Below are 16,821 nucleotides of genomic sequence, written 5' to 3' on the forward strand. Positions count from 1 at the left end.
CCACTTTGCCGCAGTACGCTCCATGTGAGCGGTCGGCAAGTGGTTAAAGACCTTAAAATTTTTCTATTTCTCGGATTTTCACTTTTTGCGGCTGGGTCCGGAACGTAACCCCCGCAATGGAGGGGGGTTTACTGTATTAGCTATTAACAAGCACCTTAACGGTAACTTATTGCACTGTTCAGCACTTTATATAATTTTTGTATTGCACAGTACACTTTCTTGTCACTAGCACTTCACTATTTTTACTTCATAGTGAATTTGTTTATGGAAAGTAGCATTTTATTTTGTTTGAATAATTTCAAATATTTAAAGCATCATATTTCACAATAGAAACAAGAGCTAGCACTCTGTATTTTATATATATGTTTTCGCTACATTTGCACAACAGAATTAGCACTTTACTATTATTATTATTTTTCATTTAATAATAACATCCAGGGTTACCAGTGCCTTTTTACCATTATATCCAGTTTAGCTATTGTAATTTTACAATTAAAGGGGCAGCAGGTTACAGTACTTTTTAACCTCTAAGAACCAGGCGCCTTCACACAAATTTACAGATTTCTTGGTGTGCTTTATATACTGTATATATATATATATATATATATATATTTTTTTTTTTTTTTTTTAATCTGTTTAGGAGCTTCCTGTAATAAAGACCAGTCACTGCTGCTCTCTCTCCTTGTGCAGAGTGACTAGTCTTGTCTCCACCCCCTCCTGTAGTATTCTGCAGGCAACCTGTAGTGGGTGGAGTTACTGGGTCCCTCCCCCAGCTCTGCTTTCTGCACAGGCTGTGCACAGCACAGGGATGGTGTCACTTCTAATTTTATATGGTAACAACTGGGTTTGCAAAGTCATTTGATGCACAGAAAATAGATTCACAATAATGGCGGCTATTAAGGAATGCATTTAAATGAAAAAATGTTGTTCCTGGAGTTCAGCTTTAATGATTTTTTTTTTTTCAATGCCAAAAATTAAGAGACAATATAGCACAGATACATATTTTAGGCAACATAAATGATGTCATAAAAATACATACTGTGCCTAAGTCAGGGCTTGTTTACACAAGTGTTGCCCTCTGAAAAGCGATCTGCGGGAGAGGGCGTTTGATGGGAGGTGAGGAGGCGGTATGTTGCTTACTTACCACCAGGGATTTTTTTCTCAGAGAATAGGTGCAGGAACTTTCCCCTTTTCAGCCACCCCTTGTCTCCGCCCCCTACCCACTTCCATGTCTCTTGGTTCCACCCACTACCCACCTCCCACTACCACCCCTTTTAGAGAATACAGGACCAAGTATTATTTTGTGGTGTTAAGTCATTTGTATGCAACTGGTTAACAATAAGAAAAAAAGCAGTAAAATAGATCCCCTGAAGCCAGCGACAATAGACCCCACCCCAGCAACAATAGATGCCCATCCCAGGCACACTAAATCCCCCCAGCAATAACCAATCCACCCAGCAATAAAGCATCTCCCCCCTAGCAACAATAGACCCCACCCCTGCATTAATATGTCCCCCCCTAGCAACAGAAAACCCCAATTCCAGCAACAATATATCCCTCCAGCAACAATAGGTTCCTCACATAACATTATACCCCCCTAGCAACAATTGCCCCCCTGTTACAAAATACCACCTCAGCAACAATAGATCCATCCCAGCAACAATAATCCCCCAGCAGCAACAACAGATCTATCAGCAGCAAGCAACAATAGACCTCTCCCTCGACAGTAGACCCTTGCCAGCAACAATTGACCCCTCAACAACATAAGCCCCCTAGCAACACCAGACCCCCATGCAAAAATAGATTCCTACCAGTTACAATAGATCACACAGCAGCCAGAATCATAGACCCTTCAGCACCCATTGCCTTTACAAACATTTAGTTCTGGAGGTGCAGGAACTGTGTTCCCACACGTTCCCCCTGAAAAAAAGCCCTGCTCACCACCTATTTTAACTTGGCTGCACCAATGGGCCACAATGGTGTGAATTCCAACAAGTTTCAGGGCAGTTATGATGCGGCCTCCTTCACTTGTACATGACAGGTGGCAGTGGCATGAGTTTACCCCCTACAGGGGATGTGGGGGGCAGAAAAAAATGCAGCTCAACTGCCTGCTTTTACCACCCTCCAACCGCAAGTGTTAACTAAGGCAGGCCAAAAAACAGTGCAAATTTCTTTCCTGCAACCATAGGTTGCATATGGTTGCAGGAAAGAAATGTGCACAGTTCCCCCTATCAACACAGGGGGCAGGAGGAATAAGCAACAGTCTTCTCTTCTGGGGAGGTGGGGGAAGCCGCCCCCACCCGGAGAAGGCAGTGTTTATCCCTAGTGGCTATAGCAGTCACTAGCGATAATCGCAAGAGAATCCAGCAGGCTAGTTGTACCCAAGTTGATTGATCGATCAACTTAGTACATTCAGCCTGCTCATTAACAGTTTGAATCGCAGCCGGTTCCTGCTGAATCAACCAAGATTCGAACCGTGTATGGCCAGCCTCAGCCTTAGACAAGATATAATAGATGGATGTTCTCAATATCTTAATGCCCTCTGGTGGTCTTTGTTAAAACTGCTAAATACAGATCAGTGCAAGCTGATCAGGAAAGTATACCGACACCTCCGTCAAAAGTCAAGAATGGAAAGCATGTACATTTTATTTTTTTTATTTTTTATTTAGTTCAGGTGCTTATATAGCGCTGTCAATTTACGCAGCGCTTTACATATACATTGTACATTCACATCATGCTTTCTCAAGACTTTCACTAATTAAGGGGGCAACATGGCTTGTTGGTATAGAACCCAGGGGGACTCTCTAATTTTTTATGATCCAAGAGATTTTAGCTGTCATCAAAGTGGGAGAGACGTTGGGGATTTTTGCAGGCTCTTCCAATGGAAATTTTGGCTGCAAGCAGCATGATAAAGATTACCTTTGGGAACTGCAAGGAATGTCCTTGACCAAATCACTGAGTAGTGCAAATAGAAGATCTTTTAGGATCTACAAGCCTGTGACTCTCCTAGTAGGAGCAAAGAGACCATTGCTGAATGCACCAATCTTGGGGCATTTCCACCATATATGAAGAACCCCAATGGTTGCAACCTCTGAAAAATAATGGAGAGGATCCTGGATACATGGATGCTGAGTAGGCAGGGTTTATGTATTATTTTATAACCAGTTGAGTACCATGAATGTGCTACACATGCCCAAATAATTTCATCCATGTACACAGGGCGTGTGTAGCATGTCCAGGCCTTCTGCCCCTTTGCTGTGTCCCCCCAATCCTAATTGCTGGCAATTCTTGGCTCTAAAAATAAAGCCGGGACCTGCTTTCCATGCAGCAGAACTAGAAACTGCAGCTGTCAAAAAAAGAACCATCCGACTCCATGTTTGTCAACACCATTCACACATGAAATCGAGAGATACAAACTCACACTGTATACTAGGGGTCGACCGATATCATTTTTTCAGGGCCGATACCGATACCGATTTTTCAGTCCACCTTTCAGGCTGATAGCCGATATCAGGTGCCGATATTCTGTACTTTTAAAGTTTTTATTTTTACACTGTCCTTTTAAATTTCTTTTTTGTTTTTTTGATCACTTTTATTGCTGTTACAAGGAATGTAAACATCCATTCTGACAGTGATAGGCAGTGACAGGTACTCTTACTCCTCTATGGAGGAATCAGGGGTCTAAAAGCCCTCCTCTGCACGTAAAAGCATTAAAAACGCCAAGTTTGGCTATTTTAAATACTGTCATTTTTTTAAAATCTGGCGCCTTTAAGGCTCCAGTAACCGTAAGTGATGTCATGACATTGCTTCCACTTTATTACATCGGAGACCCAATCAGAGCTGATTCAGGCTTTGTTCGGGTCTTCAGCCAACCAGCCTCCAGGTGGGACAGGGGACCAAGGCAAGGAGGCAGAAGGGTAGCAGAAGGGGGAAGTCCCCTCCATCTGTTTGTAATAACAGCTGAGCAGCTGCTTAGCCGCATCGGTTGTTATTACAAGAAAGCCAATCTTTGGCTCTAAAAAACCGGGCTGATCCCTGCAGCTGCACGCATCACCATGATACAACCCCTTGAAGCAATATCGGTAACATTAGTAAGTTTGTGACCGATACCATTTCTTCAAAAAAAGTGATTATCGGCCGCTGATAATCGGCCGCACTGATAATCGGTCGACCACTACTACTGTATACTTTTGTATCTACTCTATTGTAATGCTCTGTAGCTCAAAGGGATGATCGTCAATCTGCAGATGTCAGCTAACCACTTCTGAACCGGAAAGATTTTCCCCCTTTATGACCAGGCCATTTTTTGCAATTCGGCACTGCGTTATTTTAACTGACAATTGCGTGGTCGTGCGACGCTGTACCCAAATAAAATCGATGTCCTTTTTTTCCCACAAATAGAGCTTTCTTTTGGTGGTATTTGATCACCTGTGTGATTTTTATTTTTTGCGCTATAAACAAAAATAGAGCGACAATTCTGAAAAAAAACAAAACAATATTTTTCACATTCTACTATATTTCCCAAAATAAAAATTCAAAATCAAAATTTTTTAACATGTTAGGCCAATTTGTTTTCTGCTACATATTTTTGGTAAAATAAAATTGCAATAAGCGTATTTTGATTGGTTTGCGCAAAAGTTATCGCGTATACTAACTAGGGGAAAGATTTATGTCATTTTTTTATTGTTTTTTTTTTTACTAGTAATGGCAGCGATCTGCTATTTTTAGTGAGACTGCAACATTGCGGAGGACGGATCAGACACCTAACTGACATTTTTGACACTTTTGGGAGGACCAGTGACATTACTACAGCAATCTGTGCTAAGAATATGCACTGTTACTGTAATAATGACACTGGCAGGGAAGGGGTTAACACAGTAGGTGATCAAGGGGTCAAGTCGCAATGAAATCCATAAAAAGTAGCGCAGGAATCTTTTTCATAATAGACGCGGCAATTTGAAACGGTTCCATCGCCGGCAATAGGGTGCGACTTGTCATGAGATTTGGAACTGCCAAATCTCATGACAAGTCGCACCGGTGTGCATGGAGGGCTAAAGCAACTTGACAAGTACAAAAAAAAAATGTATTAACCCTTGGTTTACTCTAATCAACCTTATTACCTTATTACTTCTTCTTTCCCTTCTCCTTTCAACTCTTACATTTCCTGTATTTTTTTTCTTTATTTCTGAATAACCATTGATATTGAATTTTTTTTTTAAGTTTGTATTGCTTTTTAATTTTTTTTTGTGTCACATCAAAATAAACACAAAAAAATCTCCAAGATAAAACAAAAATGTATTGTATTTGTAAATAACCCTGCAGTGATTTATACCAGGATCATAATTTTACAGAATGAAATATATACTTTTATTCTATATTAACACTATTTTATTTATTTATTTATTTTTTGTCCACAAACATGCATTTTTTTGGTTTTGCATAAAAAAGAGAATGTCCTGGAAAGAAAGCCTTGCTTGAAAAAAAAAAAAAAAAAAAACAATACTATAGCTATAATGGAACTTAACCACTTCAGCTCTGGAAGGTTTTGCCCCCTTAATGACCAGGCCATTTTTAGGGATACGGCACTGCGTTGCTTTAACTGACAATTGCCCGGTTGTCCAGCACTGTACCCAAATAAAATTGATTACTTTTTTCCCCACAAATAGAGCTTTCTTTTGGCGGTTTTTGATCACCTCTGCGGTTTTAATTTTTTGTGCTATAAACAAAAAAACAACCACAATTTTGAAAAAAAATAAAAAAAATGTTGTGATTTTTAGTGTTAGTGTGGACTTCTACTTTAAGTTGGATGAGATTAATTATTTTGCATCAATTTGTTAATTTTGACATTTTGTAAGTAAGGAATACTATTATAATGAATTCTTAGTCCTGCACCATTTATATTTGATTTTCACAAGCAATATCTGTCAGAATGATGTCCTAAAGAAAATAAAACATGCTGTCTTGCCTGTGTTATGGAAGTAAGAGAATTTTATAGTGCAGTTCTTAAAGATAGTTCCAGTTGAGACGACATCTTCAAAGTAACACTCATCAAAGAGGCAGTCCTCGAATGTGACATATTTGAGTTTCATCTTGTAGAACCTAAATGGTAGAAATAAAAAAACAAAAAAATTAAAAAAATGGGTTAATTAGGACCCTGCTTTATTCTGTAATCTGATGTGACTTTACCAAGCCCAAGATTATTCAATTTCCTGCCACTGCTGACCTTTCGTTCTGAAATTTTTATTCACCTCGGTGTCATGCTGATCCATTTCTCTATTTTTGTCTGACATATTGTCCAGGAACCAGAAGGCATATCCAGAGTTTTATTTTACTTTTGACTCTCACTGCTGCATACTTGGCCTTGTGTGAATTTTTAAAAGTAGGGTAACAACGGGACAGCCCTTTGTTATCTTACGATGGGTCTTGTGATTTTACATGATCATGCAATATACAGTATTTGATAGTAATGTTTGCATTCTCTTTTATTGCCACTAGATGTCAGTATAGTGAAGGGAATCCATACACTGACACATTATACTGCGAATGGAAATTACTGATATGAGCTACTTCAATAATTATAATTCATTTCTTTGTAGGGTCCATTTTAATAGGACATCAAATGCAATAAATCCCTTAGGGTACCTACTAAAGAAGGCCCCTACACATATTAGATTAGGTTCGCCTTTTATTAGGGGCAATTTAGGCAACATTAATTTTTACATTTGCCATTTCCGATTGAAATGATTAATTGGCCTCAATTAATTAGTATGGCACAAGTTATTAAAATTGCTAATATACTTTATGTGCATTACATTTGTCTCTCTTTAAGGCAGTGCAGAGAACAAATTCACACAGTGGCAGACTCTAAGAAGCAGATTGCAGTGCATCGCTTCTCTAAAAGGAGTCGCAGGGGCGTCGCTAGCACCCAGGGCACCTGCCTGCATCTACTTTGGGGTGCCCTCCAATTCCTTAATGCCATGACTCCCAGCCAAGGTGATTTGTACAGGGGGAGGGAAGGATTAGTGCTGGGAAGGAGGGAAGTATATGGAGGATGATAGGATTTGTGTTGGGGTAGTTTGTGCTGGGAAGGTGAAAGAAGATTAGTGCTAGGTGGGGGATTTGTGCTAAGAGGGGGGGATTGGGGGGGGGGGGTGATTTGTGGTAAGAGAGAGGATTAGTGCTGGGGGGAGATAATATAATGTGTGCTGAGGAGGATGGTTTGGGTCATGATAAGATTTTGGTGGGGGAGGTGGATTTGTACTGGGGAAAGGGGGTAGTAAGAAATTAGTGCTCGGAGGGTGACATGGGGACAAGAGAATTTGTTCTATCGAAGTGGGATTTGGGCGGAGGCAGAGGATACACTGTAAAAGTATGTGTGCGGAGACGGAGCTGTCAGATCCCCGCTGTCCTCTATGGAAAGATCGGATGAGAGCAGACCACCTGTCCGTTCTAATCCGATCCCATCCTATCCTCCAGACGGATGGAAAATAGGGTTTCCATCCGTCCAGATTTCACAGACAGGAGCGAATAGCAACGGGTGTCAGCAGACATGTCACCGCTGACATCCGCTGCCCCATAGGGATGCATGGAGCATTCGATCAGGTCTACCTGAAAAACTGACAGGCGGATCGGATTGCCAGTGTGAAAGGGGCCTTAGGGGGATTCACCCTCTGCAACTGTCCCCAAAAGTGAAAAAAAATCCCACATTTTTAGTAGTCACCAAAGGAGGAATAGAGGAGAAATCTTCCAATGGGGACCCTGGTGTAGCTTTGGGACAGAAATGAAGGGGAACTCCCCAAATGCAACACAGATGGCAAAAAATTAATATCCAAAATGTAAAAAAAATAACTTTTGCCCTTATTAGCTTTGTCTTTTACCCTTTTAAAACAACCCATTCAGTTAAAACAGAAATACACCATTTATGAACCATTTCATACTCTATCCATAACTGAAAAAAATGATTGGCTTCAGATATACTTTAAAGTAGTTAAACCCCAAAACAAACATTTATTGTATTGCAGTTTACCAATTCTTAGATGTAATGGCTGCATTTGTTTTCTTTTTTCAGGCTTTCTTGCTTTATTTTCACCTGGTGATCTGGCCAGTAAGTCTGTTGTTTTTAAACAGAGCGAGCTGTCCTGCAGGTGCAACAGTAGGAGAGATGTGACAAACCATTTACCACTGACAGGGATGCTTACAATGATCAGCTTCATTATTTAGTATGTAAAACTTTTATCCCAAGAGGAAGCAAAAACAGTTTGCTGTAACTGCTTATAAAGTGTGAGCTGGAGTTTGCCTTCAATTTGTTAGTGCATCTAAATCTGCTAGTCCATCTAACATTCCCCTTCCCCCAGACTGACCATGCTGCTGGTCAAAGGTGCCCCTGTGCTCCTTCATCCAGAGTGGGGGGCGCTCTGATACAGGAGGTGTGTTATTGGCCAGATCACCAGGTAAAAACAGAGGGAAAAAAGCCTTAAAAAAAAAAAAAAAAAACGCAGCCACCATATCTAATGAACAATGAACTGCAACAGATTACATTTTTGGTTTAATACTGTTTTAAAGCCGAAGATTTTTATATAGAGTTAGTTGAATAAATGTGACACAGCTATGCGCAGCTCCAACAAAACTTGCTGTATTCTGTGTTACCGTAAACCCCCATTATATCGCGGTTCAGTTTTCGCGGTCCCGGTATTTCGCTTTTTTTCTGTAAGATCTATTAATATTATTATTATATTATATTAATGAATTATTAATATTAATATTTTTGTGTTTTCCATTGCTCTTGCTCTCAATATCTTTTATGTGTTTAAATGTGTTTCTATTGTTTTAAAAGTGTGTTTAAAGACCTCAAAATGCTTTTAAAAGTACAGTGAAAGTTATAAAGACATGCCTAGGGTGTTTTAAAATAGGGTATGTCTATTTTGCGGATTTTCACTTATTGCGGGGGGGGGGGGGGAGTCTGGAATGTAACCCCCGTGATGGAGGGGGGTTTACTGTATATAATTATCTGGTATGATTGTGAGCACCACCTAGTGGCCATAATGCGGTATTCATTTTTTAAAGAGGAAGTATCGCATACTAGCACATTATGGGACACTTACCTGCAATGAAGCCCACGTTGTGCCCGCTGCTGTCCGCATCCATCTTCAACCTTCTTCTCCCGGATCTGCAGACTCTGGCTGTATTACTGGCCGGAGCCACGTGACATCACTCCCACACATGAATCCGGGGGGAGCTGCCAGTCACGGCACAGGGCTCTGTGCATGTGCTGATGACATCATCGGCTGCATGCACTGTAAATATCTCCTAAACTTGCACTGTTTATTTACAGCACCTATAGGTAAGCCTTAATATAGGTTTACCTATAGGTAAAAGTCATTAACCAGTTGCCGACCGCCGCAAGTACATATACTGCGGAGATCAGCCCCGGCCAGGCAAAGTGACGTACCGGTACGTCACTAGCCTGTCACTGGCTTGTGAGCCAATAGCGGCGAGCGCGCGCCCGCTGAGGCGAGCGCGCACCCGCTGAGGCGCGTGCCCGCCCCGGCTCGTTTCCTAACAAGTCAGTGCGTGTGACCGGCGGACCCGATGTCCGCCGGTCACTCGCGATCGTTTGCCGGGAAGGGAGAAAGACAGGCGGCTAATGAAAACAAAGCCGCCTGTCATTCTCCCTTGTGTAAAAATGGAGATCAGACGGTTCTACTATGTAGGACCGTTGATCTCTGTTTTTACACTAGTAGCCATGTCCAATCACAGTTAGAAACACGCCCCTAGGACACACTTAACCCCTCCCTCTCCAATACAGTTAACCCCTTCCGTGCCAGTGTCATTTTTACAGTAACAGTGCATATGTATAGCACTGATTACTGCAGTAATGTCACTGGTACCCCCAAAAGTGTCAAAAATGTCAGTCATGGGTCCGATCTGTCCGCCACAATGTCGCAGTCCCGCAAAAAAAAAAATCGCAGATCGCCGCCATTACTCGTTAAAAAGAAAAACACCAAAAATGACAAAAATCTTTCCCTTTGTTAGTAAATGCGATAACTTTTGCGCAAACCAATCAAAATACGCTTTTTGCATTTTTTTTTACCAAACATATGTAGCATAAAACAAATTGGCCGAAAATGTTAAAAAATTTTGATTTTTAATTTTTTTTTTTGGGAATTTCATATAAAAAAATTTGAAAAATATTGTTATTTTTGCAAAATTTACGCTCTTTTTTTGTTTATAGCGCATGATCAAAAAAAATCGCACAGGTGATCAAATACCACCAAAAGAAAGCTCTGTTTGTGAGAAAAAAAGGACGTCAAATTAATTTAGGTACAGCGTCGCACAATTGTCCGTTAAAGTCACACAGTAAAAAATCGCAAAAAAAACCCTGGTCAGGAAGGGGGTAAAATCTTCCGGGGCTTAAGTGGTTAAAGTGGGTTTACACCCGCTTTAAGTGCCTCAATCAGGAAAAAAAAGGAATTTTGGCCACTAGATGGCGCTAACGATCATAGGAGCTCTGAAGATGTCTGTCGCATTCGTTCAGTTAACTTTTTATACATAAGCCCCTTAGTGTTATCTTCTGTATCCTGTCCAGTACCTCACCGTTTACAGTAACTTACTTATCATTGTAGTATGTCCCGTCTTTATGTATTTGGTTTTCCAGTGTGAAATTGAACACGAAATTCCGCACATGTTCGTCTTCAAATTTTTTCACTCTGCTTGCATAGTCTTCTTCTTGTAGGTAGCGGATTGTGTCTGGAAACCAGACGGTGAGCCCGTAATAGCTGCAGTGGACAATAGAGTAGATGTGATACTCCACATAAGACATGACTATACACCAATAAAATAGCATAGGAGTAATAAATAATACCTAAAATAATATAAATAATGAATAATTATATAATTAATAAAAATAAATAATACATACCTTAATGACATGGTGAACCAAACGATAGCCAGAATTATAGTGTTCTTCCTATACTGTCCAGTAAAGCAATACAGCATGCTTTCCCACACCTAAAGTAAAGTGAGGCAACCAATATTAATATATAGCATGGGGTGTCAGATAGCATGCTCACCATGTTTATATAGCATCACATAGGGGTGTTTTTAAGGAAAAAAAAAACAAATTGCAGAGAAATTGCATGTATTACGTATGTTCTATGCAAATGCAAACAAATGTGAAAGCTACCAGGCTATTTTCTCTCTAGGTCGGATGTTCTTTAATCATAAAAAGACAGTGAATCAGAAAAATGCAGCAATATGGCCACTAGATGGAGCTGTACGTGGGGCAGTCCTTAAGTGGTAGAATATCTAAGGCCCCGAGGAAGCGGGTCAGCCCACAAAACGTGTTGGCAATACACTTCGGATCCTAAGCCCAGGGCAACATTACCCTGGATAATAAGTTTGAGAATTTGTTTTTAAAATAGCAAACCCATTTTTAGAAATTGTGTAATGCTTTGAATAAAGCGTTTTAAATTTTGATAATTGATTGGTCATTGTTCATTAGACCCAAGGAGATACATTTAGTCCCAAACCTCTTCGTACCTTAATATTCACTTTCAAAGGGGTGGTACTTCCTTAGGGCAAGAATTATTTTACATTCTATCCCCACATACCACCTTTTGACTATTATGGTAAAAACAACTCTGGTTTTCACAAAGCTTCTCTCCCACATCGTATTGCATTTGTATTGGATATATTTTTAACAAATGTAATTGATTTGTAAATTGATTTCTTGTTTCTTATCCAGTTCTGGACCGGAAGGATTTTCCCCCTTAATGACCAGGCCATTTTTTGTGATACAGCACTGCGTTATTTTAACTGACAATTGCGCAGATGTGTGACACTGTATCCAATTAAAATTGATGTCCTTTTTTTCCCACAAATAGAGCTTTCTTTTGGTGGTATTTGATCACCTCTGTGATTTTTATTTTTTGCACTATAATTAAAAAAAGAGCGACAATTCTGAAAAAAAAAAAAAAACAAAAAAAAAAAAAACAATATTTTTTACTTTCTGCTATAAAACATTCCCAATAAAAAAATGTAAAAATTACATTTTTTTCTTTAGGCCGATATGTATTCTGCTACATATTTTTGATATAAAAAAATCCCAATAAGTGTATATTGATTGGTTTGCGCAAAGGTTATCACATCTACAAACTAGAGGAAAAATTTGTCATTTTTATTTTTTTATTTTTTACTAGTAATGGCGGCGATCTGCGATTTTTAGCGGGACTGAGACATTGTGGCGGACAGATTAAACCCCTAACTGACATTTTTGGGAGGACCAGTGACATTACTACAGTAAATAGTGCAAAACATATGCACTGTTACTGTACTAATGACACTGGCAGGGAAGGGGTTAACATCAGGTGCCATCAAAGGGTTAAATGTGTCCCTAAGGAGTGCTTTCTAACTGTGTGGGGGATGAACTTATGGAATGAACACAGAGACCTGTGTGCCCAAAAAGGGAGAACACAGGATCCCTGTGTTTATTACTGACAGAACAGCGGTCTTCCGTGATTAGAACGGCAGACTGCCATTCTGTCTCAACGGGGAGCGATGCGGATGCCCAGTGGCAATCGCGGCCACCGGACCCGCTGATTGGTTCCCCTTGTAGCCAATCAGTGGCTGCACACGCCCCCACTAGTGGTCCTGAGAAACGACATACAGTTACATTGTTTCGCGAGACAGAGCCGACCTGCTGCAGTATATGTACTGCTGACGGTTGGCAAGTGGTTAAATCCTTCCAAGAAGGGGAATGACTTCATATTCTCTGTATATATGTATATAAGCTTGATGTGGAGCTGGGCTCTGTGTACTTTGGGATGGCTAATGGAAAAAAGAACCAAGAAAGAGAGATGGGCTCAGGCTGGCCATAGATGAGTCTTTTTTTTTGTTTAACCGGCGTGTTGAAGGAAAATAAATGACTCTATTCCCCAATGCACACATTCAATGTGGATGAGGGAATCCTCCCCACTGAGCTATTGTACTCTGATAGTGGGGAGACCTCCCTGCCGTCAGAATTCACTGATCACCGCTGCTGGCTATAGCCGCTGGCACTGATCAAGTGGCAATAATCTGACAGGGCAGTTGTAAAGAAGTCAACTGATAGACTTGACTTGTGTACAACCACCCTGCACATAAAGTTGTGCTCAAGAAATTGCATCCCCTTGCAGAAATCGTGACATTTAGGCATTGATATTGAAAATATGACTGATCATGCCAAAAAACTGTCTTTTATTTAACCACTTGCCGACCGCCGCAGACTACATACTGCGGTGGTCAGCCCCTCCTGGGCAAAGTGACGTACCGGTATGTCACTCGCTCACGAACCTCTAGGGGGCGAGTGTGCACCGCCGGAGGCACGCTCCCGCCCCCGCTCGTTCCCTGACATCCCCGCGCGAGTGACCAGCGGCTCCGATGTCTGCCGGTCACTCGCGATCTCCCACTGGAGAAAGGAAGGCGGCTGATGTAAACAAAGCCGTCTGTCATTCTCCCTGGTGTAACTGCAGAGATCATACGGTTCTGCTATGCAGGATCGTGTGTCTCTGTGGTTACATCACAAGCCACGCCCCCCCCCCACAGTTAGAATCACGCCCCTAGGGATACATTTAACCCACTGATCACCAATAAAGTTAACCCCTTCCCTGCCAGTGTCATTTTTACAGTAACAATGCATATGTATAGCACTGATTACTGTAGTAATGTCACTGGTACCCCCAAAAGTGTCAAAAATGTCAGTTAGGGTTCCGATCTGTCCGCCGCAATGTCGCAGTCCTGCAAAAAAAAAAATCGCAGATCGCCGCCATTACTAGTTAAAAAAAAAAAACAATAAAAATGACATAAATCTTTCCCGTAGTTAGAAAACGCAATAACTTTTGCGCAAACCAATCCAAAAATGCTTATTGCGATTTTTTTTACCAAAAATATGTAGCAAAAAACAAATTGGCCTAAAATGTTAAAACATTTTGATTTTTACATTTTTTTGGGGGAATTTCATATAATAAAATGTGAAAAATATTGTTATTGTTTAAAAATTGTCGCTCTTTTTTTGTTTATAGCGCAAAAAGTAAAAATCGCACAGGTGATCAAATACCACCAAAAGAAAGCCCTGTTTGTGGGAAAAAAGCACATTAAATTAATTTGGGTACAGCGTCGCACGACCACGCAATTGTCCGTTAAAGTCACGCAGTGCCGAATTGCAAAATAGGCCCTGGTCTTTGAGCAGCCAAACCTTCCGGGGCTTAAGTGGTTAAGGATAGTGATCATATGAAGCCACTTATTATCACATAGTTGTCTTTTTAAATCATAATGATAACAGAAACCACCCATGTCCATGATCAAAAGTTTACATACCCTGGAATGTTTGGCCTTAGTACACAAGGTGACACAAACAGGTTAAAATAGCAATTAAAGATACATTTTCCCACATCTGTGGCATTTTAGATTCCAATTAGTGTCTGTGTATAAATAGCCAATGAGTTTGTTAGCTCTCACGTGAATTCACTGAGCAGGCTAGATACTGAGCCATGGGGAAAAGAACTGTCAAAAGCCCTGCGTTACAAGGTAGTGGAACTTTATAAACAAGGATCAGAAAAGATATCCAAAGCATCAAATATGCCAGTCAGTACTGTTCAATCACTTATTAAGAAGTGGAAAATTTGGGAATCACTTGATAGCAAGCCAAGGTCAGGTAGACCAAGAAAGATTGCAGCCACAATTGCCAGAAGAATTGTTCGAGATACAAAGAAAAACCCACAGGTAACTTCAGGAGAAATACAGGATGCTCTGGAAAATGACGATTTGGTTGTTTCAAGGAGCACAATACGACGATACATAAACAAAGATGAGCTGCATGGTTGAGTTGCAAGAAAAAAGCCTTTACTGCGCCAATACCACAAATAGACCAGCAACACCTTGACATGTCTCACAGCTGTAATCTGGAGAGACAAGACCAAAATAGAGCTTTATGGTAATTTAAGGAATGCTTTGAAAACACATCAGATCTCAATGGGGAAAATTATCATGCTGGAAATCTATACTGATATGGACTGGGTAATGTGTTAGGAATAAAAGGATGTCACATCATTTGATGGAAATGAAAATGATTAACCCACAGTGGGCTGAACTTAAAGGTACCCCGCAAATCAAAGTGAAATAATGATGCAGCAGGCTAGTCTATTTTGCTCAAATTTAATTGCAGCAACTCAGAATGGTACTCAGTAGTTTGTATGGCCCCCATGTGCTTGTATGCACGTCTGACAATGTTGGGGCATGCTCCTAATGAGACACCGGATGGTGTCCTGGGGTATTTCCTCCCAGATCTGGAACAGGGAATCACTGAGTAGCTGAACAGACTGAGATGCAACCTGGCTGTGTCGAATGGCTCCAAACATAATGTCCCAGAGGTGTTCTATTAGATTTAGGTCAGTCGAGCGTGGGGGCCATTTAATGGTATCAATTTCTTCATCCTCCAGGAGGTCAGCCTGTAGAGGTCTGTGCATCCCTCCATGGATTTGCCTCCCTAGACCATCAATGACCCTCCATTAAACCGGTCATGCTGAATAATGTTACAGGCAGCGTAACGTTCTCCACTTCTTCTCTGGACCCTTTCACCTCTGTCACATGTGCTCAGGGTGAACTTGCTCCCATTTGTGAAAATCACATGGCGCCAGTGGCGGACCTGCACATTTTGGTGTTTAATGGCAAATACCAATTGAGCTCCATGGTGCCATACAGTAAGCACAGGGCCCACTAGAGGACGCCAGGCCCTCAGGCCACCCTCATGAAGTCTGTTTCTAATTGTTTGGTCAGAGACATTCACACCAGTTGCCTGCTGCAGGTCATTTTGTAGGGCTCTGACAGCGCTTATCCTGTTCCTCCTCGCATAAATGAGCAGATACCGGTCCTGCTGATGGGTTAAGGACCTTCTATGGCCCTGTCTAGCTCTCCTAGAGTAACTGCCTGTCTTCTGGAATCTCCTCCATGCTCTTGAGACTGTGCTGGTAGACAAAGAAAACCTTCGGGTAATGGCACGTATTCATGGGGGAGTTGGACTGCCTGTGTATCCTCTATAGGGTCCAGTATCACCTCATGCTACCAGTAGTGACACTGACCCTAGCCAAATGCAAAACTAGTGAAAAACAGTCAGAAAAGATAAGTAGGGAAAAAAATGAAAGTGGCCTCCACATGTAAAACCATTCTGGTTTTGGGGGTCGTCTCATTGTTGCCCATCTAGTGCACCTGCTGCTAATTTCATTAACATCAAAGCAGCTGAAACTGATTAACAACCCCCTCTGCTACTTAAGTGACCAGATCAATATCCCAGGAGTTTAATTGTCTTGATGCTATACTCTGATTAAAAAATGTTCCTTTAATTTCTTTGAGCAGTATAAATGCTGTTTCAAGAGGTGTAAAGAAGACCTATGGTGACAAGAATAGAATCCCCACTGTGAAGCATGGTGGTGGCTCACTGATGTGATGAGGTGCGTAAGTTCTTTTTTTATTTATATTTCTTTATTAAATTTTCCAGGTAAAAAATTATTTACAACACTCCAATCGCTGGAGAATTTTTTCATATACATTTTACACATATTACCTTTTATCCCTTTTTTTTTTTTTCCCCCTCCCTTCCTTATCCCCCCCCCCCCGTCTCTTCTTATCATTCGACTCCTATTATTTCTCTGTATTCCCTTGTGTCCTTAAACTCTTGCCACTCATCCCAAATCTCCTCTTCATTCCCCTGTTCCTCCTCCTCCCAGGTCCTCAGCTGCTCCAACTTTCTTATTTTCTCTAGGTGCGTAAGTTCTAAAGACATGGGGATTC

General features: G+C 41.0%; 1 protein-coding gene across 2 annotated transcripts in view; it reads right to left on the minus strand.

Moving 5' to 3' along the window:
* The window catches only part of SV2B (synaptic vesicle glycoprotein 2B), a 277,072-nt gene that overhangs the window by 16,242 nt on the left and 244,009 nt on the right, over positions 1–16,821 (minus strand). For both annotated transcript variants that reach the window (XM_082254320.1, XM_082254319.1), the window contains exons 8-10: positions 10,919–11,007; positions 10,611–10,775; positions 5,966–6,099 (exon numbers count right to left, since the gene is read on the minus strand). In XM_082254320.1, coding sequence (XP_082110446.1) covers positions 5,966–6,099; positions 10,611–10,775; positions 10,919–11,007 — 388 coding nt within the window. The remainder of the gene's footprint in view (positions 1–5,965; positions 6,100–10,610; positions 10,776–10,918; positions 11,008–16,821) is intronic.

This window comes from Pelophylax lessonae, assembly GCF_965119305.1.
Source record: "Pelophylax lessonae genome assembly, chromosome: 4".
Classification (NCBI taxonomy): domain Eukaryota; kingdom Metazoa; phylum Chordata; class Amphibia; order Anura; family Ranidae; genus Pelophylax; species Pelophylax lessonae.